Below are 24,251 nucleotides of genomic sequence, written 5' to 3'. Positions count from 1 at the left end.
GGGGAAAAAATGTCAGAGTTGAGCTTTGACGGAATCCCCAAACTCCTTATTTATAAATCAGTCAGCTGTTACTGAATCATGTTGCTGTAGGTATTGTGAACAAGTCCCTGTGAACAGGTGCTGTGAAAGTGTTACAATAGGCAGGATTTAGCTCATGAAGTGATTAGCACCACCACTTGTTTATCTACTGACAAGCTCCTGCTCCTCCCCTCAACAGATGGGACACAAATGACAACCACTCTGTAGTGCAATGGCCTTCTCAGGCTTTGGAGGTTTCCTGAGGATGTTCTCAGGGTCAGTTGTGGGTTTAGGATTCTAAGGGTGACACCATCTTTATTTTACCCCCCTTCCTCAGTGCTACCCATTTACCCCTTAACCCCCTCACTCCTTCATATTCTGATTATAATCACAAAATAATTGTAGCGGCATTCAATGCACATTTGTAATGCATACTGTTTCGTCCTGCAAGGTTTTTGTATGGCGCTGTTTGGCGCATCAATAGCGCCGTACAGTGAAAGCGTTGCAAATAAGGACTTCTTGAATTGGATGCATGTATCAGTGCGAACAATGAAAATGTCACAGGGTTTTCATGAGTGTGGCACAAGGCTTCCCACCACATACACACTTCCAGAAATGTGTCAAAAAAACGTTATTTTGAATCACCCCCAGTATGTCTCTTATGCATTAAAAGCCTGCCGTTTGCAAATGTTTGTTTAATAACCAAAGTTCTTTTTTTAATAATAAAAAAATCTAACATTTTTAGAAGTAGGCCGGCATATTCCTATCAGAACAGACTTTATTTGTCAAAGCCAGGTAAATAAACAGACTCCTACACTCTGCTGCCAGACTCAAACATGGCTACTGCAGAGCTTCACCACGGCTTCCGCCTGTAATTGAAACGTCGCTACAGTCGCCTGGCAACAAGAGACGGAAGTGATTTTTTTTTTATCCATTTTCCCGCGGTTAGACTGTAAACTGTGTCTGGGAGAAGGCGGAGGAAGGTCTAGCAGTAAGCGGCGACGCTGGGCGCAGTGTACAGTGAAGAATTAGCGGAACCTTGGAGCAGAGTGATACATACCGGGGACCGGACCGAGTACAGTGTTCTACATAGCGGACTGAGCCCAACACCCAGCTACAGTGCTGCTGTCCCGTACAATGCCGCCCAAGAGCCCCAGGAAAGTGACCCCCAGTCGGCCTCAGCAGGGGGAGAGGAACCCCACAGAGCCGGGCGGGTGAGTGAGTGTGTGTCATATGATCTGTGTTCAGGACTGCTGTCACTGTATTCCCTTCACAGGCATGGGACTGTGATGAAGTGTACCTGTCTACCAGAGGATGTTGACAGCAGAATGGCATTGGTAAACAATATGGGGTTATAGAGAGCTCAGGAATCTTTATTATTCAGTGGTCATCCAGAAGAGTGACAGTATCCTCCCTGGTAATAATGGCATTCTAACCGCTGTGTCCATCCAGCTGAGTGTATAGACTGATCCGGACATGTGGACTGATGGGTAAGTGGCACAACTGACTTTGGCATATGACCTAATGGCGGAGGGGATAGATATGGTATGATGCCACCGTCTTCCCAAAGCTGGCCTTATATTAGAATTGCAGCCAATTTACATGGATCTATGACCATTCTAACAGTGGGTGGCTTAGCAAAAGTCCATTATGATGTCGAAGAAGCTGGGCTATGCAGCCAATCAGTTACAGTCATTGTTCTGGTATTCTGACAGCTGCTGGTGTCGGTGTTCGATCACTTCTCTGGACCTGTGACATTTTACCGACCCATTGTTATAATACAATACTGCGGACATTCTACTGCCCCATTTCTTGCCATATAATGTTTAAAAAAGAAAAAAAAAATACTACTAAATTCGTAATAATATATAACAGTAATAACTTATAGTGTATATATACTATCTATATAGAATATATGTATATATTTGTTTTTTTATACAGTGTGTATGTGTATCTCCCTGAGAGAGAGAGAGAGAGAGAGAGATATATGTGAAGTGTGTGTGTGTGTATATATATATATATATGTTATAGCTTTTTATTATATTTATATATTTCGCTTTTAAGTAATTTCTTTCTGCAGGATTGTGTTCTAGCAATGGGTCTATAAAATTTCTGGACCCGCACCTTTGCAGTAGCATGTGAGATTTCTGTTCTCGCTTCATACGCCCCCGGAAGTCCAGATATATGGGGTACGAGTGGTAGAACACCAGCTCAGAATACAATAGCCTGTCCGCTATCCACCGTGTTCAACATGGATGGAAGCATCTGTTTGATTTCTTTAGCTCAGACGTCTTTATCCAGCTGTTTTCTGCAGGCTCTGTTGTTCGTATGTCTGTGGAAAGCTGATGGCTGATTGCCCCCAGGGGTGGGTAAAACCTGCACAATTACCCCTCCAAACCAAGATAAACTGCACTTCTCTATAACAACAAACATGATGCTGAGCCAAGCAGTCTGATTTGTGCATCCAACTGACACCCAGGGACAGTTATATCATACATAGATATCTCACCACCTTTGTAGATCTATGGGGCCCAAGTGATTGGATTCATCCAGATGCAGCCTTCTCATTGTGCCTAGAGGAATCTTGTCATTTCACGTGCCTAGTCATGATAAAACAATGTGACACTGTGTCCTATGTGTGACATAAAAGGTATGTGCACATGAATGTGTTTCTTCATTCCATTATTAATACGTATTTTCTGTCTGAAAGCAGAAGGACAACTACAGCCCAATGGGGGTTTTCTTTATTTGGCCCATTCTTCCTCATGAATGGCAGCATTAAGTTTTTTCTTTTTTTTTGTTCCCGTTTTAGAACATGCTACAGTCCTGTTACTGTTTGTGTCTGTCAGTGTTGCCAGTGGTAGGTGGCCAAAAAGATGCTGGGGGTAATTCTAATGCAGGGGTGGACAAATTAATATGGAATTCAGGAGCCAGTCTGTCAAATCCAGGAGCCAGCAGGATTTTATTAGGTGCCAGTTCCATTGACAACTCGAGAAATCCTCAGAAGGTAGCCACCAGCTGTAATTTGTAAGGAGCACTGGTGACCTGGCTCCTGGGATTTGTCCAGCCATGATCTAAAACTACAATTCTTTCCATTCCTTGTCAGCTGGTATATAAGGGCTTGTTCACACCAAGCGCGTTCCAAGAGCAGAGCAGTTACCGGATCAAAACTCACTGAAAGCCCATTTTAAACTAAATACATTTTTTTTTGTGTGGCAACAACGGCCCTGAACGGGGCAAAAAACGCGTCAAAACACTCTGCACTGCGTGTGCAGAAACTCATGCAGATCTTGTCTGCATTTGGTGTGAACAAGCCCTTATGGAAAGGCCCATGTGATAAAGACTGATAACAAATGTTAATCTTGGTAAAAAAAAATATTTATATTTAAAATATAAGTTATACCAAAAGAGCTGCCTTTGAACCTTTCACTGTAGCATACAAGTATCCTAAAATCTTCACATTGTAGATGACCTTGCAAGTATTGTATATCATATCCACTCATTCTATTAAACATAGGCCGCTTGCAGCATGTTGTTTACAATGAAATAATGTGCCATGAGAATGCGTATTTGCCTTAAAGCCCCCGTCGCCAGATCATTTATTTCAACAACAATCCTTTAAAATGACATTTGCATTTAATCTACTTTGGGCTTGTTAAATACCTATAAAAGCCTCCCATGTTTGGACATTTAAAAGCCCTCAGGCTTGGTTCATGTGTGATATCGCACAAAACAGAGATCTGCATTCAAGTCTATGGAAGCTGTTCACACTTGTGCGATCTGTCACATCGCCTGTTGCGCAAAAAGGTGCAGGAGCTATTTGCGGGTGGTCGTCGTGCTGTTTGGGTCTTTATAGTAATTTCCATGCATTGAAAACCGCGCGAACACAGCTCACCAGCTCAATCACCTGGGTGTGAACGTAGCCTGAGACTGCTGCTGGGTGCCACCATCTTGGATATGATGTCAGCAACCCCAACAGACTTGGCACTGTCAGTCCATAGCTGCTGCATAATTGTCTATGGAAAGAAAACGATGTTGGAAGGAAGCATTTAAAATACTCGACTTTTCTTTTTACCTGCAATTGGCTAATTTGATGAAGGAGTCTTTTTAACATTACGTTATAGTGCTGCTGCATGATTCTACTTATATATATGTATTTTCTTCCTCTCAGAAATGAAAGTCTTGATCCAGTCTTTTCCTCTCTGTGTAAGCAACTAAATGTATCTGAACCGTTGCGAGGGCAAGCATGGCAGACATACGAGAGATTGTTTTCCTCAGATCGGTCATTGGTAAGTACCAGAATACTTATAATTGCAGATCATTTATTGGGGATTTAAAAGAAGGTTATTAAAAACCTGTAATTATAAAATGTAGCATTAAACAGCACAATGTGTTGCCAGTTCAGTTAGCAACATTTTGTGGTCTTTTTATTTGTGTACACATTTAAAGCACAACTCTGGGTAAAATGTTTCGCTGTCTGCCGGGTCTTCAGTGCTTGCCTGTGGTCACAAGTGCAGACAAGCACTGGAACTCGGACACCAGTGCTGCGATGGCTTCACAGACTTGGCGTTCTGTCATGTCACCCTCTGTAACTGGCAGCCCATGGTACAAAAACTGTCCCCACAAAGGCTTCTGCTGGGACAAAACCCAGGACTAGTGCAGTGCATGATTTTAGCCTGAGGCCCCGTTCACACCTGGGCGTTTTGTAGTGCGTTCCTACGCTCTGCAAAACGCTCAAACACTGAAATCCCATTATTTCCTATGGGTATGGTTCACACCCGGGCGTATTACAGGCCGTATGAACGCGCTACAAAACGCCCTACGCCCAAAGAAGTACAAGAGCTTCTTTGGGGCGTATTTGCCGCGCGTATCCATTGGGATACAACCAGGCAGCCCTCGGAAACACGCGTCTGTCGCACGTTTTCTACAGCGAATCGCGGTAAAAACGCGTGGCATGAAATGCGCGACAAACTCGCATATTCGATACGCCTAGGTGTGAACCCAGCCTAAATCAGAAAGACACCGCTATCAGTGGCTGATGGATAGACAATCCAGGATTGGGCTCCAATATGAATCAAACAGCAGCAGCTTGAGTGAAGAAATATCTGAACCTAGTCTAAATCCAGCAGTGCTAGAAGATAAGTCCCATTTCCTAAAGCACAATCAGTAAGTTAAACTGGCTGTTTCAGCAGAGGAAAACGTATAGACACTTGATAGGGCTGGACCTTTTTAACACTAAGTTTCTGACTCTCTGGGGGTGACAGTATATTCACCCATCATTAAAGCAGAACTCTGGGTAAAGTTCTTCTTAACCCTTGCAGTGGGACTGCTCATTTTTGTCTAGGTTAAAAAATAACAACGTTATATTCGCGTGTTCCTCGAAGGTGGCTGACTGTGACAATTCTCTCCTGACTGTCTCCTCCCCCACTGCAGCGATGATATGTCCCTCTGCATCCTCATATCCTTTACACCCGTGGTTCTCAACTGGTGGGTCGTGACCCAAAAGTGGGTCGCGACCCCATTTTCAGTGGGTCGCGGTATGCATTTCACTGCACTAGGTGAGAGGCTCCTTAGCTTCCCCCATAGTGTAGTACTGTCAGTTCTCATGCTGAGGAGCAATTCAAAATATTTTGCTCGGCGCAGAGTGTCAGCTTGAGGTGGGTTGGGCTGGAAGTATGGCCACGAGGGAGCTCCATGCAAACATGCATTGCTTCCAGCTCCCTTGCGTGCCCTTAAGGCCCCATTCACACTGAGCGATTCGCAAATCGCGTGTTTGTCGCGCGATTTGCATTTTGCGCGCTATCGCGCGTTTGTCGTGCGATATCGCGCAAATGCTTGCATTGAGCAAGCTAGAATCGCGACAAAATCCGCTCCATAAAGGGTCCTGCTGTAGCGACGCACGACCAGCGATGGACAGAGCCCCATTGCCATGCATTGGAGAGCGATATCGCGCGGTAAATAGCTGCGATATTGCGGGAATTACCGTGCGATAAATCGCTCAGTGTGAATGGGGCCTTAGAGGTGCCTGGACCAGATTGATGTCACATTCTGGCTTCCGACACCTCAATAGGGAGTGCAAGTGAGTTGTACAACCAATGCACGTATGGATGGAGCTCCGTCACAGCACAGCAGCCCACACTGAACCCCTACATTTTTTTTTGGAGTATATATGTGTGTGTGAGAATGTGTCTGTGGTTGTGTGTGTCTGTCATTGTTTTAATCGCAAACTACCACGCAATTGCTCCTACTGTTCATTCTGGTGGGGGAAGTGCTGGAGGTGGCCTGCATTGTAATTCATTTAAATGGCACCCTAAACACACCTCCTGCCCACAGTTTGATCGATTGCACCGGAACAGGTGGTACTGCAATGCCGTGTGTTCCAGTGTGGTGTGACTTGGGCCGCAACTTAATGATCAAGGACAAATGTGGGTCCTGAGGTTATACAGGTTGAGAACCACTGCTTTACACTGTGTGTATAGAACATGATGAATCAGGGACTTTACACTTCTGCAGCGGAGGGGGAGCGAGGCAGAAAGTAACGGTCTGAGAGCAAGCCGGCTCTGATCAGATTGTGGGCGATCAGTGGATCACGGTGCAATGCTTTTCGCTGTCTGCCATGTTACTGGCAGATAGTTCACATTCTGTACACCAGGTCCAATCTGGTGGGGGATCTGTGACAGTTTTCTATATTGAAAACTAGGGATGCACCGATACTAGTATCGGTATCGGTGCCAATACCAAGTATTTGAGCGAGTACTAGTACTCACCCAAATGCTCCGATACCTTCCCGGATACCGGAACTTCAGGTCAGAGGGAGATTTCCTCTGATCGGCAATGCCACAAGGGAATATGGAGCCGGCTTCCTGGCCAATCAGGAAGCCGGGTGGCGGGTAATGACACGCCGCCCGGCTTCCTCTGATTGCCTGAGAAGCCGTCTCCATGCTAGTGGAAGTACCGGTATCGGCACTCTGTATCACTAAATATCGGAACTCGTACGTACTCTATACTGAAAAACCAGTATCAGTGCATCCCTATTGAAAACTGCTGCAATCCCTTTGTGAATTAGGTGGGGAACTTGTGCCAATTTTTAACTGGTGTGGATAGAAGAGATAGACCCAAAACAGGTTTTATCTGATTTTCTAATGTGCCACAGTGTGTGTGTGTGTGTGTGTGTGTGTGTGTGTGTGTGTGTGTTTCCCTTTGCTTATGTAGAGTTTGATAATGTTGTGCAGCATTAATTGTGATTATTACAGTAGTATTTGACCCTTTTTTTTCAATACTAAATCCAGACCAAACATACCCTGCCCAGCTTAAAAAAGTAGAAGGAAGGAGCTGGGAACAGGAGAGTGACTTGCCTTGCTGTGTTTGTGGAGAAACACAGAGCTTACTGGCACACACAAGGGTGGCTCCATAGGACCCTTCAAGGTAAAGGGGCCACTCGGGTAGGGCTGCAGCTAACAATTATTTTCATAATCGATTAGTTAACCGATTATTTAGTTCGGTTAATCGGATAAAAAAAAAATGGCTCCAGTGACGTACTACTAGTTTGTATTGAGATTGTAGTCCATCACGGGAGCAAGCCTGGAGTGGTGGAAAAAAAAAAAAAAAAAAGAGGGGGGGGCAAAAAAGAACATTATAAAGAGTTGTACATTATACTATAATGTATTATTGCTGGGATTTGTAGTCCTATATAACTGGTGGTATTCTGCAGTGTGCTGTATAATGATTATACGACGCAATGCAGAATACCAGCAGCTATATAAGAATACAACAAATGCCAGCAATAGTACATACAGTTTATAATGTATTGCTGGGATTTGTAGTCCTCTATAGCTGATGGTACATTGTGCTGTATATGTACCATCAGCTATAGAGGACTACAAATCCCACTACCCCAGCAATACATTAATACAGCACCATGTGGGGGTGGGGGGCAGGAGAATGCAGGCCTACCTGAGCAGCTCGTGGGCCTGTCTGGCAGCTGCCTTCCCCCATATGCCTGCTCGCAGGGAGGGCCCAGTCACACCATCAAGAATGTGGCGAGTGAGGGAGCTCACAGCGAGGAGCAGCAGCGTGTGCGGTGGGCGTGGCTTCTGCGTCGTGTCCGGCAGACACGGCGTGTGACGTGCGGCTCGGGTCATGTGTGGAGCCCCGAACAGGCTAAACTATCGATAGCCGACTAATCGACGATGGAAAACGTTGACAACGTTTTCCATCGTCTATTTTAATCAACGTAATCGATTAACTGTTGCAGCTCTACACTCGGGACCAGTGCTCAGGGGACCAGGTGATTCTGCAGGAAACTAAAACGTTTAAACATCAAGGAGCAGCGTCCATTGCAAGTGATTTCATCAGCATTTAAAAAAGCTTAAAAACATTTTCACTTTAATATCACTTTAAGTGTCAGCTGGTGGGAAAACCCCTCTATTACCTCAGGTACTTAAATTAATGCTGCTAGGGAGGTAAGAAAACCCCCCAAAAAGATAGTTTTACAAAAATTCTTAATGACACCGTGCTGTATTTAACGCTGAAACAGAGAGCGTTAAATGTTGACCTGTATTGGTGTATATGTATTTTTCAGTTTGCAGTGGATCATTATAAGGCTGGGCACACACCTTACAACCATCGCAAGATTTTTGTCTTGCGATGGTCGTAAGGTAATTAAAAAACCGTATGATCTGCCTGTCTTGGACAGGCAGATCGTACTTGCGATGAACGCAAGCCCGCCACGCTGAGGGGCGGGCTTCCGATGACCGCAATGCTGAACGGGCAGTGTGCGCTTGCCCACACCGGCCCGTGCGGCATTTATCTTACGAACATGCCACACACCCGCCGACAATCGTACGATTCTCAGCGGGTTTTCGAACATGTTCCTGAGATAAAAGTTGTGCGACCTTACAGCAAAAGATGCCGCACGCCTTCCACACACTTTGCGATAATCGTATGATTGCGGGATTTCCCGCGATTATCGTACGATTATGGCAAGGTGTGTGGGCACCTTAACTCTGATCTGTTGCTGCCGAGGAGACGGGACAGAGTTGCATCCTGAAAATACAGGACATGCTAAATGTTAAAACATTCAGAGGAATTAACAAATACTGGTGCACAGCAAAAAATGTGCCATGTCTGAAATGAATATTCTCCTGTGCACAGAGCCTCAAATTAATGAATCTTGTGCTAATAGATTGTTACTTTTGTGCATTGAAGAATATAAACACAGGATAGAAATGTGACCTTAAAAAAGGTTTTTGGGCGCCAAGTAGTAATAAAGAAATGGCTGCCTTGCTCCCAAATGTACATTTGTGAGACAAAGAGTGGGCGACAATAGCATTTTGTCACATCCCCAATCTATGAGATGTCAGAGTGCAACTGCTGCCTGGAGTGCTGAAGAGACGAGACTTCGGGGGACTGGTCACACAGAGTGGTGGAAGCCTGCTGGAGGAAATGGGTAAGTGATTCAGCAAAGAATAAGGTAAGTATTGCAGCTTATTCCTCTACAGCAATTCACCCCTGCAATGTGGGGTTTCCCCCACTTCAGAAAGGTGAAATACTCTCCTTGATGTCTGATGATGGGGAGCTTGTGCTGTTGCTTTACATATTTCCTCTATCAGTAAGGCCCCATTCAGAATTGGCTTCAAATAGTAGAGCTTTAACCCTTTCATGACTGAGCTAGTTTTCAGTTTCTGTTCATAAATGACTGACACTTTTTTTACATTTTTGCTGTGTGATTCTTCCACAGCAGCAAGTTTTGATTAATATTATTATTTTTAGATTTTTTTGTATCATTTATAGTATAAAAATGTATTTATATATAACTTTTTTACACTTGCAAACAAAAGTGTAAAAAGAAAAAAACTTGTTTTTTTTGTCAGTTTACATCAAGCAGTCACTATGACTGCTTGATAAATTAACTTTTTAACTTTTTAGTTATTATTAGGCTGCTCCAAACTTAGGAACAGCTAATAATAACCTTAGGGTCCCTTTTGCGATGGTTGTAAGGTGTGTGCCCAGCCTTAGACACTGATCCTGAGAGCAGTTCTTGATCGTGCCCAGACGATCAGAAGTGATACATTTCAAGTACTGAGATACATTTCTATCTCTTTGCTTGAAATGTATCCTAAACATCAGGCCAGACTATACAGCTGTCAAAAGGAATAGCAGAGAGGTGAATCACTGCTACCTCTCTGCTATCTTCAGCTGTCAAATACGGGTTCGCTCTTTGGCGATCACGTATTATTTGTATGTAACGGCTTCATTCTTTCATTAATGAAAGAAAGAAGCTTTTACAAAAGCTTAACTATTTAATTAATGCCTCAATAGTGAGGCATTCATTAATGACTAGTAACCGCTGAGAATCAGCTGTTATCGGCATCACAGAGCCTGATATAACTCGTCACGTACAGTGTACCTGGCCAGTCATATAGGCACTTTGTGACGGGACCTACACTGTACGTCTCCCGTCACGAAGGGGTTAAGGACACTTCCACTCTCTGAAATCTTCTTAAAAGGCTTCCTTGCCCACTTTCAATTAAAGAAAGTTCAGAAAACAATGCATTTACCCTCACAGGAGTTCTTCGCCATCTCTAGGCAACACAAATACATGCACATCCAGGGTTTGTACTTGCAGCACCGCTGCTCCGGCCTCAATCCCCATGGCCCTGTCTGTTCCTCCTGACAGCCTCAGTCCTACACACTGCACAGTCCTGCACTGGACTCTACTCTGACTTCTGGGTGGAGTCCTCCTGTCTCCTAGGTGGAACTCTGAACACTAGATAGCAGCCTTTTCATAAGGGTTGTGCACAGGTGCACAATGTTAGGTGCTGGTCACTAATAACACCTGGACCCAGGAATGGAGATTTTTTTTTTTCCCCCTCCCAATTATCTTAGAAATTTCTCGGTTACAGGATCCTAACTATAATCCAATAAACCCGAAAAGAATTGCAAAGCCAGTTCTTTCCTGTTAAAAGTACTTGTTTCCTGGAACCGCTCAGCCCCTCTGGCTGAGAGTCCTGGGTGACTATGATGCCACCTTATACCGTGTTATTGTCACGCAATGCTACAGCCTGTAAATGGGCCAAACCCGGGAGGGACAGGTGCTACGTGTAATTGCACACAGCAGCCTGTTCTTCCCTGCGGGAGGATGCTGCTGTCCGCTGTCATCCGCACACCTGATCTTGCACATACGTGTGGTTCCGGATGTCTGCGGACACCCAGACCCCCATGGATGTGCAAGTTTGGGTGTGCGGAAGACCGCGTACAGCAGCATCCTCCCATAGGGAAAAACAGGCTGCTGTGTGCAATTACACGTAGCACCTGTCCCTCCCGGGATCAGCCCGTTTACGGACGTGTATGCCGAACGGACGTGTACGCCTCGTCCGCAACAGGCCTAAAACAGTGATCCCCAGCAGATTACTTCTCTGAATCTTCATGTCGTTTTCTTATTGTTCAACACACACGGTTATTCTGTAACATGCTTTTGATACCTCTCTAATTTCAGTTCTGTTTTCTTGGCAGCGGGACAACATGAGGAAGATGGAATCTTTGGGACTTTGTCTTTATATTGCTGCAGTCAACGCTGATGAAATGACGTTCACTTTTACAGAACTCGTAAAGGCTGTAGATATAAGGTAATTCTTGTTTCCCATAAACATATGGTGCAGAGCCTGGCTGCTTCTGAAACATTTTAAATACTCTAAAATAAGTACAAATCTGGGAGAAATGGTCACCTAATGGGCACAGCAGGGGAAGGAACTTGGAAAATCAGGTCCAAAGATCAGAGCTGCAGGAGTGAATTCAGAAAGCAAGAAATGCCTTTCAATTTGATATACTGTAGGGCTGCGAAAAGAACATCATCATCTTCTGTAAAAGGTTATAGTTGATAGTTAACCTTTACAAACTTTAACCCCTTCGTGACGGGAGACGTACACTGTACGTCCAGCCACAAAGGGACCAAATGACTCGTCACGTACACTGTACGTGACGAGTTATTTGCTGCACTAGAAGGCTGCTAACCGCTGAGAATCAGCGGTTACCTTTCAGTAATGGATGTCTAACTATCTAGAGATCCATTACTGAAAGGGTTAACCTTTTTCAGACACCCGATACCTTAATATCGGGTGTCTGAGAGTCACAGCAAAGCGGACACACATGTCGGCTTTTGCCGGCATTCTGACAGCTCGTATAGATCGAGAGATATCTCTCTCAAGCTATACTGGCTTTTTTTTTTTTTTATCTTTTGACTTTCAAGAATAGATACAAAATGTTATGTATTAGACACATAATGTATCTATTCTTGAAAGTAGAATGTTTAAGTTTTCTGAAACATTCACTGACAGCTGAATCCTGAACTGCTGCAGGATCAGTGTCACTAACTTATTATCGGCTGTTCTGAAGTTTGAAGCAGCCTGATAATAAAAAAAATGTATTAATTTATCAAGCAGTAATAGTGAGATTAATTCACAATGACTGCCTGATATAATTAAATAAATAAAATTTGTCAGTATAAAAAAAGTGAAAAGTGTAAATAAATTAAAAAAAATAGTGAAAAGTGTAAAAAAATTAAAAATAAGGGACAAATAAATGAATGTATGTATTGCATTTTTTTTTAGCTGTGCTGGTTTTGTTAAAAAAAAATACTACAAATCAAAACTGGGAAAAAAAGTTTTTTTTTACGTTTTTTCCTCTTTTTTTAATTTGTATTTGTCCTAAGTGAGGCGTTAGACACACATATGTGATATAAATATATAGCCCTATCTGTCCTCTAAAAAACAATATATAATATGTGTGGGTGCACTTTGTAAGAAAGTATATTACTGACGTGGAAGAATCACACAGCAAAAATGTCAAAAGTGTGTCAGTCATTTACGAACAGAAACCAAAAACAAGCTCAGTCATGAAGGGGTTAAGTTTCAGTAAGCTTTATCGGACTAAAATTAGGCTCTATGTGTGTTTTGTAGTGATGAGCAAATTGATCTGTAAAGTTTTTTTTTGTTCTGGCTCAAGTGCCTAGGGACCCCTGACGTCTAAAGGAGATTGAGAAGTCAGCCAAAATTAGGAATGAGCACAGTGGAACCACTCAAACAATTTTCTGAGGCTTTTTAGGTCTTAGGCCAAGGGCAGACCAGTGCACCAGCCTGTTTTGGATCTGGAAAGGTTTATCTATCTAATATATTACTTTACCAAATGAAGTGGAAGCAAGTTATTCTAAGTCATTTTAAAGGCTTCAGGACCACTCCCACTGTAAAAAAAAAAAAGTCCTGGTCCTGAAGCAGCGGGCGATAGATAAAAGTAATCAGCCACTGGATCACTTGTACGGTTTGGTGGAATGCGTTTCCCCCTTACCCCCCCTGCCGGCTACCCTAGGCTCCACTGTCTCATGTGTAGGCTTGAGACCAGCACAGCGGGTCTTCTCTGACAGATTGGAGGGAGTTCAGCAAGCTTCTAGCCGCTGATCTCTCCTCCGATCCCTTGACCCGTAAGTGATGTGTATTGCATCACCTCTGGGGTCATTGTTTACATTTTCCTGGCTCCGGTAGCCAGGAGAAGAAGCTGGTGAAGCAGATGTCTGCTTCATCCGCTTCTTTGGGGTCCTTAGGTGACATTAGGGGTCTGAAGGATGTCTACATAAAGAGGACTTGTCACATCATATTTGCTTTTACATAGGGCGCTTGTGTAAAAGTATGCTTGTGTAAAAGTGTTTAAAGTCCCCTGCCCCTACGTACATGCACATACAAGCGCAAACGTCAAGGGTGCCTAAGTGCAAAATTGCGCCACACGTTGCACGTTTTTTTCCCCAGCTTAAAATAGTCTTACCGGTGCGTCCCAGTGCATTCCATGCTTTTTTGATGCGTTCCAGTGCATTCCAGACCAGACAAAATAGGACAAGCAGTATTTTTCTGGTCTGGTCTAGAATGGACTGCGCTGGTGGAAACCGAGACATTTTGGGTCCGGAAACGGTCTGGTCTGGAGGTAATCTAGAGCTGGTGTGAATGGCCCATAAGGCCTTGTTCATAGCTAAGCGTTTTTCCTCACGAAACGTGCAATGCATTCTAATGGGGCTGCGTGTTGAGAAAAATACATGCACGATTTTCTGGCCGGTTGTTCCGCATTCTGTTTGTGATTGTAGCTGCAAACTTGCGTTTTTATCCGCGTGAAAAAACGCACTGAATTGCAAAGGCTCAGGTGTAAATGGAGCCTTAGCTAGCTCAGATTCCTTCTGCATTGACTTGGCAGCCTTCTTGGTAAATCCAATATTGTAGCTTTTCCATTTCTAGCGTTGCTGTGATTCTTTATTAACCCATGTGTGTCACTTTCTTATGTTTTATTTTTCACAGCGTCGGTAAATGTTTTAGCCTTCTGAGGCAAATGGATATCAACATGGATAATCTGAGTACCAAAGTTGACAGTGCTGTTATGAAGCTTAAGAAAAAGTATGAAACCATGTGCCATTTGTATCAGAAATTCCAAAGGTAAGAAATGGGTGAATGTGTGGTAGACGGTGTATTTGCATTGGTAAAATGAATTGCCTTTCTTATATAATAAGTAAGATTTGTATTGCTATGGGAAGCACATTAGCATCCAATAAACCTGTAAAATTGACTTTTACTTGCAACTTCCATTCCATTTAAAAGAGAAATTGGGGTCTATTTATGAACAATCATCAGGGCCTCTCACCCTGTGAACATCTGTGAATGTTCGTTTTGGGTGAAAATGACCAAAAACGAATGTTCTTAATATATTGTCAACTGCACACACACATCAATTGAGAGACCAATAGGATCCTGAGGGCTTGTTCACACCATGTCCGGATCATGCCCAGACCAGAAGTTTGTTCTTGGACCAAAAAAGCATCCCAATGTATCCCTATGGTGTTTCTGGGCTCTGTTCACACCAGTTCCGGACCAGACAAAAAAAAAATACTGCATGTCTCATTTTGTCTGGTCTGGAACGCAACAAAAACGCACCTGTAAGCCTATTTTAAACCAAAACATAAAACCGCGGCAAAACGCACTGCACTGCGTTACAGATCTAGTCCGGGACATGGTGTGAACCTGGCCTGATACCACAACAAATATTGTATATTTCTGCACATTTTAGAGACTTGGTAATGATTTTAGGGGTATCCTCTGCGTAAAACACTAAATAAATGAAGTAGGAAAGGTTTGTCATTGATCAGTTCGGTTTCACATGTGAAATAATGTAAAAATGGCTTCACAGGTGAATTTTACAGCATCTATGTAACACTCATCTATTTTTTATGCTACCCTTTTAATGCCACCAGGTCATCATACATAAAATGAGCCTCATTATGCGTCACCCTCTTTGCATTTAGTTTTAACCTGAGTTTTAATCCACCTCTGAAATGCCACTAGTATGCAGTTTCATTACTGACTGTTGGTGACCTCTTGTGGTAAACTATCTTCACGACAGTCCTGCTTTTCTGCATGGGCATAACGCTTTGCATAACCGCTTTCAAACTCAAAGAGCTTGAAATGGGCTCTTGAAGAGTGTCACAACAGCCTGTAAATTAACCCCTGAGCAACCAGTGACATACATAGTACATCATCATAGTACATCACCGGAAGCAGACCCGTTTAAATAGACGTCTGTTCGCCAATCCCCTCCCCGTTCTATGGGACCGGGAGCAACACGGATTGCATCACTTCTGGTCCCTGGGCTGTCAGTTCTGGGCTCCTGAAGCCCAGCAATAAGCTATTGAAGTGCGATCTACACTTCAATAGCTTATTTAAAGTGGAAAGGTGACACTGGGGTATCCGGATTAAACAAATGTATTGATGAATACAAAAATATTGCACATGAATCTTTCATGTGCAATATTTTTGTATTCATTAATACATTTGTTTAATCCGGATATTTGTTTGGCTACTCCAATCCTTTTATAACTACTGCGATCTGTATCCTCCTTCAGGGACAGAACAAATCCACTTTTTGTCTTTTGGACCCTCAGTATCACCTTTTTAAAGAGTACCTCTCACCACCAATATGCTATCACGTTGGGGGGGGGGGGGGCTTTCAAGCCCCCCTATGTGATGGCATTTAAAGTAAAAAAAAAGTTTTAAAAAATATGAATGTAAAAATAATATAAAAAAGTTTTAAAGTGCCCCGCCCCACGAGCACGCGCGTATTCACGTAAACACGCGTCAGGAGCCCCTACGTACAAAAACTTTGATTGCGCTACACATGTTGGGTATCAACGCACACGACAGAGTGAGAGTAATATTTCTAAGGCTAATATTTATGCATACCTCTAAATTGATGACCTGTAGGGTTTTCCAGTACTGAATTTTGTCACCATTTCACATATGCAGAATTTTCAACCTGGGCATGTTGGGTATCTATTTACTCGTCATAACCTAATAGTTTATATTTTACCAAACAAAAAATGGGTATTGTCTTGTGTTTTTGGGCCACTAAATTTAATTCAAGTACATTTTTTACTATATGTTTGGGTTTGATAAAGAACTGCGCTAAAAATTTCCAACTGCCGCCATTTAATTCTACAGGGTGTTGGCTTTCAAATAATATGTAATGTTTGGGGTTTGAAGTAATTTTTAGGCCTAAAATGTGGATTGTAACGTGTGCAAAAAAGGGGAAAAAGGCCTTGGCCGTGAAAGGGTCCTTAAGGGGTTAAAGCAACGCATTTCATAGGCTCCTCCGAATATATGAAAACATTGATTATTATAGTTCGGCACAGCTCACTGTTTTCATTGCATTGCTTTTCAATCCCTGGTCATGTTGCTTACTTGCTTGGACGCCAGAGTCTTTTCTACCATGCAACATTGTACTTTGCAGTTAATGTCATAGGAATGGTTCTGAGAACATAATGTTGAAGGGGGCTATATATAGCAGATCCTATTCTCTAAACCTGATGCCTTGCCTTGTTTACATGACCACAGCTCTCAAATCTGCCGGTAAAGGTTTCAGATTTGTACAGCTAGCAGTACACTTGCTATTCAGAGAGCTCTTACAGAGTACAGGGAAGGTTTTTTTTTTTTTAGAGAGAAAATGTGTAATCAGTCAGTATCTCAGAAATAATGATTTTCCTGTTTTATCCTTTTTTTCTCTATATGTAAATCTTTGTATGTCTTATTTTTCATGTATGTTCTGCACTTAGGTTGTATGTTCACATGCTGATTGTTTTATTTTCTGTTTTCTTTCAGTACATTTAAAGACATATTTTTGAAGCACCCAAATACAGAGTAAGTTTTATATCTCTATCCACTCAGACACAAGGAAAATCTTTGTCATTTACAAATTTGGAGACCAATCCCAATTATGTCCATAGCATCTGTAAGGAATAAACAAAGCTACATAGCGACACATGTAAAATCCTCAGCACATGTAGAAAATAAAAACACAACCCCTGTGTTCCCACTGCATTCGTTTCTCTTGCATTTAAAATGATTATGCATGTATTTATTTTGTTTCTCCCATAATGCATCACATTTTCTAGAACTTTGGGGAGATGCAGGGCGAGGGATAGCGCCCCAGGCTCTAGTTTTCATTTAATAAGTACACATTATCTCTCCTGTGTTGGAGAGTGATGTGGTATAGATTTGCTCCATAACTTTATTGAAGGTGATGAAGGTTTGTGATCTTACAAATGGAGGATTTCTTGTTTGAGCCGGAAGTTCATAAGGCAACAGATGACGCCTCGTGGAGGGTCACTTTTTTTTTTATCCCCTAGGGTGTACTTTTTCTAATACAATGGGGGGCTTGGGTGGCCTTTCTAGGAAGCTGTTGTAGATTGATTGCAGAGCAGAACTTGGTTAATCCCATTCTGTGGCCTCTGGTATGCCTCTCACTGTAAGGTTGTACCACTGGCCTCTATTATCTAGGGGTCGGTGTATTTCAAGAAAATGCTAAATGTGTTTGGTAGTGGTGTGCTGAGCATTTGTAGAGTGGAGTCTCTGCGGTTGGGCTGCCATCTTTTTTCTACTTTCATTTCCCACACACTTATGAGTTTATTTTTTTAATTTGCTGACTTATTTAATTATTTAACTTCTTTATTACTGTACTATATTTGTGAAAGATTGTATAAATTGAAAGCCTGTATTTGTTGATACACAGAAATACTTCTGACTCTCACCTTAAGACCATTCTTGAGGGGTCTTGGACAACTTTTATTTTGGCTAAAGGTAAGAATTCTAAAACACTGTACATTGTAAACTTAGCATTTCTGACCAGGTGGTTACTTGAGGACCCATAAACTGTTGGTACAAAAGTCACTTGAATAATTTAAGAAAATCACAGCACCTGTACAAAGGTGATAGACCTGTCTCTCGGTGGGAGAGGTAAAAAAAATGTAATTTTTGTACTCGCCATAAATTTTTTTTCTTGGAGTCTGTTGAGGAACACAGATCCAACCCCTGTGTTGATGATCATGGGTTTGATACTGTCCGCTACTAAACTGAGGCATGCTAGTAGTAACAGTTGTTATCCAGGACTGGCCTACAGGTTGTTTTTTTTTTTGCCAGTATCCCATCCTCCTATAGGTGGCAGTATAACCCGAAAGTGATAGACTTCCTGTGTCCCTCAATGGCCTCAAAGAAAAGGATTTTACAGAGTTCAAAAATCCATATGATTTTCTTTTACAAAATTTCAAATGAACTGGATTTTAAGTGATATTTTGAGCAGTTAAAAGTTAGCCCCACTTCATTTATTAAAAGCTTTAGGGTAATTCCTCTGTCTTACAAAATGTGAACTTACCCAAAGCATTCCAGCACCTCTGCCCATCCCTGCTATCCATGCAGTTTAGCTGTATGTGGACCCCTCCAACTCAACCCCCCACCACTAGTCGGTGTAAGGTCTATGAACCTAAGTAGAAGCGCTCCTCATTGCTCATTTCCTGGCAGCATTTTCACATTTGTTCTTGCACTACACATTGCCACTTTTGTATGTATGTTGTAAAACATTGCTGACTTCCAAAGTAAACATTTGAGTTCTGTTTTGTGTGTGTCTGTTAGTATATTGTATTTGTAAGCATAGCTTGATGATGTATTACTGTTCCAAAGCAAGTATTATGCTATGTGTTCTTTATGCGGCTAACAAATTATATATATTTTTTATTAAAGGGAAAGTTTTACAGATGGATGATGACCTCATAATCTCGTTCCAGTTGTTGCTGTGTGTCTTGGAATATTTTATCAGGAAATCGCCATTTGATATTCTAAAGGATCCTTACAGTATGTCATAACATAACATTGCTATGCTTTTGTGAAGTGTTTTTAGAGCCATGAATTTACCAACTGCTGAGTAATAGAGGTTGATGAGTTAATTCTCTCAGTGGGAAGTATAGGGGATGGCTCAGTCTACAGATTTGTATTGCCTTTTTCAATGCAACATTGGAAAAAAACATTTCTATCGGTAACCATGTGTTGATCTGATCTTACATGCGCAAAGTTACGAGTCAGATGACATTTTATCTGTTTGGTAACATTTTGTACCTGTGTATAGGAACCCTTTACCTTGGCTATGTTTATGCCACATATATATATACCAGGGCTGGTAATGATTAAAATTTTTGTGTTCGATTAATCGAATTTTTTTTTCATTGATTAATTTCGATTAATTATAATGCACATACAGATCCAACTACATTGGCCTATACACATACAGCACAGCAATGAAGTAATAAAATGAACTAGGATCACACTAATCCAGCACGTTATTAATCTCACGTGGGGCAACTCAGAATAATAACGTGCTGGATTAGTGTGATCCTAATTCATTGTATGACTTCATTGCTGTGCTGTATGTGTATAGGCCAATGCCTTGGCTGGCGCTCGTGCAGAGAGTTTAAAAAAAAAAATCGATCCAAAAAATTTTAATCGATCAAAAAGATTAACGATTAATCGAGAAATTAATCGTTAATTTGCACAGCCCTAATATATACATACATATATACATACATACAGTGGGGGAGATTTATCAAATCTGGAGCAGCTGTGCATGGGAACCAATCGGCTTCTCTCTTCAGTTTGTTCAGTTAAAGTGACATTAAGGGTAAAATCCCCCACGCCCCAGCACAATGCTAATGTAAGGACTTGCCTTAAATGATGCCTCTTAATCCGATCTTCTGCTTTCCTGTAGTTTTTAGCTGTCCCTCCAGCGCTGGTGCGGGTCTCCGTTCCAGCGCTGACTCCTCTGTCGTTCTCTTTGCTCATGTCCCACGGTGTCTGTGCGGGTGCGCGCTGCTCCATCTACTTACCTTGTGTCTCCTCTCATCTCCCGGCCGAACATCTGAACTGCGCATGCGCCCGCCCCAAGATTCTTTGCAGCCGCCCGAGAAATTTTCATATGTTCGGACGGGAGCGCGCGGAGAATACACAGGTAAGTATTAACCCTTTTGAACGTTTAAAAAAAAAAATAGTTTTACATATTCATATACTGCTTGCTAGCAGTATATGCAAAACATGCAAGGGTTTAATAACCCTTTAAGATTTGAAAATGAGAGAGATAAGCTGATTGGTTGCCATGCACAGCTGCTCCAGATTCTGTCTGCTCCAGTTTTGATAAATTCCCTTCAATGTGTATAATGCATGATTTATCAAAGGATAAGTTTTCCTAATATTTGTAACTCTTTAAAAATGATCAGTTTGACATGCTTTAGATGGTACAGGTTTATGTGATATATATGATGTTTTTATATTTGCAAATGTTCTAAATATTCTGACTATTGTTTTGATACAGAGAGCTGTGTGAGTGAATTGTCTGTGAATGGACCAACCCGAACTTCCCGACGTGGTCAGAGTAGAAATACTCGTACGTCACGGCAGTGTGAAACGGACACCAGAATCATAGAGGCTCTTTGTAAGGCTAACGAATGTCCTGTTGATGAGGTAATCCTTTCCCTGTTTTTAGTTTGCTCTTGGCAGAGGAATTATAAACAGATCTCTGTTTGTCCAGCACTACTGTACCCTAGAAAATGGTCATTACTCTACCAAAGTTTTCCTGCTTGGAACTTGTTTCCAGGGCAGGAGTTTTCTGGGATCATAACTGAATCGGCAAGAATTAACCAGTTAGTGTCCATACATCTTACATGGTAAGGTGACATAAAGGTTAGTGAGTAAATGGTTCCTTTGTAGAGCACATACTAGGAGAGGAGTGTTGTCAAAGAAGAGCGCAGTGCCTGATGGTGGTTCTCAAAGTGCATTGTGATGCATAGATCACCAATTACTGTTACGTTTATATCTAATACATATCTTTTGAAGTACACAGTAGGCTTGAACAGCTATATTCCTGAAGTGATGGAAATGTTAGCAAGTGAATATGGTGACTACTTTTTTGTCTCTTAAAGTTCTTTGCAATTGACCTGATTAGAAAAGCTGGTCCCATGGCAGAAGTTGCAGAGTGGGACCCTTGCTCTCTGTTGGGAAGCAGTGCTCTCATTGCAGACCTCTGACATGCACCACTAAGTCAGACCTATAGCTCAGCAATCAGCAAAGCTAATGGTCTGTGTTGATTGGAAAACTAAGGCTCTGACTAAAGGTGTCCATACACCAGGGGTGCCCAAAAGGTCGATCGCGATCTACCAGTGATTGCGATGTCCTCTCCTCCCGCCGGTGGGGCTTCTCTGGATCCCCGCTGCTCTCCCCATCTGTATGCAGCGGGGATCCGAGAAGAAGTGAAGGAACCGGCAGCGGGGGAGGTCGGAGCCGCTGTCACAGAACTCATGCCGGGGAGAGGAGAGAGAGAGAGAGAGAGATGCTCGGTCTGGATCTGACAGCCGTCACCTCTCTCTCCCCTCACTGCTCGGCCTTAGTTCTGTGGCAGTGTCTCCTCTGCGTCCTCAATTTATTTTTCTATTTTAAAAGGGAAATATCAGGGGGCTGTTTAGACCCCTAATATTTCCCCAAAGCCCCCCAACAGTAAAAAAAAAATATTAAAATAAAAAATAATAAAACTGAAATAAAAAATGTAAAATAAATCCTGGAGGAAGGGCGCTGGGTGACATCACACGCCTGTTGGGGGGATGTTTTTTTTTCTGGCCTCGGGTGCAAAAGGAGCTGGCTACGGCTATGCTCCCACGGTGCTCGTGCGGCTGCCGGCTGAATGTGTTAGACACCGCAGATGGAAAGGGGCAGGACACCTCTCCCCATTTGCAACGTCGCCCACACAAGCACCACGGGAGGATAAGACGCCGGGGCCTCCAGGACGCACTGGAATGTAAGTCGGCCGGCTCCCTGCGTTCAGGGGCGGGAGGGGGTGTGAGGTTGTATTGAAGTCAATGGCACCACAGGCATGCCCCCTGCCCACAGTACGATCACCCGCACCCGGAATGCAGACACATTAGTGCCTGCATTCCGGTCCAGTGCGATCTGCAAAAATAGTGCTCGCAGCATTTTTGCAGATCGCACTGGACTGGAACGCAGGCACTAATGTGCCTGGGTTACGGGTGCAGGCGATTGCACTGTGGGCGGGGGGCATGCTTGCGGTGCCATTGACTTCAATGCACCGCCACGCCCCCTCCCGCCCCTGAATGCAGGTGTTTTTTTTCGTTGGTAGTACTCATTGAGCTGGTTATTTGAAAAGTATATCTCCAGACGGAAAATTGTGGGCGCCCCTGCCATACACCTATCGATTTAGTTTGGAAATCATCTACAAATGGTCTTTCGAACGATAATCGATCAGTTGATGGGAACCCAACGATTTTTTATTTTTTTTTACTGTACTTATTGCCGAATTTGCTTGATTGGTCAGGCTGCAATTTTTTTCAAATCATATGAAAATCGATGAATTATGGAGTTTTTCTACGAAAAAAATTGTGATATATAAAAAAAAAAAAGGCAATTACTGATTTTTTTTTTCTTTCATAAAAGCTCAAAAAAAACATATTATAGAAATATATTTTTCAGCATTTTTTATGCCTAACTTACCTAGACATACTTGTTTGAATGTTGTATTCATTTTATGCATTTCAATTTCGTAGGTGAAAAATGTTTACTTCTCTAGTTTTGTTGACTTCTTGGATTCAACTGGAATTTCTTCCATGAATGGTCTTCCAAAGGTATCCTACTTCTTTTTTTTTTTTACTTAACTGGCAATGGAACATGATAAACTAGGCATAATTTACTCTCTACGCCTATATTTAGTATTGTTTTTCTTAAAGCAATTCTGGGTGGGTTCTCCTTTGTTGCTTATACCGTATTCAAGATAAGCTAAAACATGTTAGATTCTTACACATGCTTGGTGATTTTATCAAGTGTCCAACCACACAAAGTAAATGACTTTGTTATAAATGTGGTTTTTGTAGACTTTACATTAATGTGTTCTTTCTAAATGGAGCTCTTCTGGTAAAGGAGCTGGAAAGCATTCAAAACAGGAAACCAACTGGAGTGATGGGTCCTCCGAACTGGGGCAGGAAACAAACTTGGAAAAAAAGTTCCAAGTGGCAGCTCTCCGTATTTACTCTCTTAGAACAGTAAAAAGCTGCAGTGCTGGTTTTAACTGGATGGAGATGATGAACTTCTAAAATCTGATTATATTTAGTGTGTGTGTGTTCTTCTAAGTGATCCAGCTTTTCACTCAGTAGGCCGAGAGTTATCTTGGACTTGAGTTCTTGAGACCAGATTTTCTTTGTATTACCTTTATAGTCATGGGCCTGAATAAACCATTTTGGAGATATGACGCCTCCTTCACGCCAGACAATAATCGTGCGGACTGGTGCCTCTGCCAGAGTTGCATTTTGTATTTTAGATGCATCTGAATCTGATTTTCTTCTCTAAATTTGTTAATTTTTATTTTCCACACAAAGAAAAAACATTTTGAAAAAAGCTGCAGCTCAGCACAAAGTCTCTTGTTTGTTACCTCTGTAATCTAAAGACTACGTAATAATTCTTTCAATTTTTGTCAATACAATTTTTTGTCTCAGGTTGAAGTCATTTCAAAACAGTATGAAGAAGTTTATCAGAGAAGCAAGGACATTGACGCAAGGCTCTTTTTGGTCGATGATGCATCTCTGATGGTTGATTTCAGTGAGAAGTAAGTTTTGAAATGTTACAGCAAATCTGAAATTATCTTTGGTTAAATGCTGCTGTTATCTGTAGTGAGTTGAAGTTGTGTTTTTTTTGTTGTCGTTTTCTTTATACCATAATTATTTTGACGGTATTCACTTGTAAGAAATATTTTCTTAGTACTGTCAGGATTTGTAACAGTGGTATATTTACTGTGCTTTTATGTGTGCGGAGAAAAGCTCCCCCCGCCTCCCCCCC

The 24,251-nt window shown here is 42.2% G+C and overlaps 1 protein-coding gene across 1 annotated transcript in view; it reads left to right on the top strand.

Annotated features, from left to right (window-relative positions):
* The first annotated feature begins 1,155 nt into the window (after positions 1–1,155).
* RB1 (RB transcriptional corepressor 1) overlaps positions 1,156–24,251 on the top strand; it is a 131,055-nt gene continuing 107,959 nt past the window's right edge. Inside the window, exons 1-10 of the mRNA XM_018563237.1 lie at positions 1,156–1,232; positions 4,190–4,307; positions 11,533–11,645; positions 14,352–14,486; positions 17,199–17,237; positions 18,109–18,176; positions 19,113–19,223; positions 20,731–20,879; positions 22,970–23,047; positions 23,912–24,021. Coding sequence (XP_018418739.1) covers positions 1,156–1,232; positions 4,190–4,307; positions 11,533–11,645; positions 14,352–14,486; positions 17,199–17,237; positions 18,109–18,176; positions 19,113–19,223; positions 20,731–20,879; positions 22,970–23,047; positions 23,912–24,021 — 998 coding nt within the window. The remainder of the gene's footprint in view (positions 1,233–4,189; positions 4,308–11,532; positions 11,646–14,351; positions 14,487–17,198; positions 17,238–18,108; positions 18,177–19,112; positions 19,224–20,730; positions 20,880–22,969; positions 23,048–23,911; positions 24,022–24,251) is intronic.

The sequence above is a fragment of the Nanorana parkeri genome, unplaced genomic scaffold (assembly GCF_000935625.1).
Source record: "Nanorana parkeri isolate BGI_ZX_2015 unplaced genomic scaffold, ASM93562v1 scaffold644, whole genome shotgun sequence".
Lineage (NCBI taxonomy): Eukaryota > Metazoa > Chordata > Amphibia > Anura > Dicroglossidae > Nanorana > Nanorana parkeri.
This window is presented reverse-complemented; position numbering and strand designations above follow the sequence as displayed.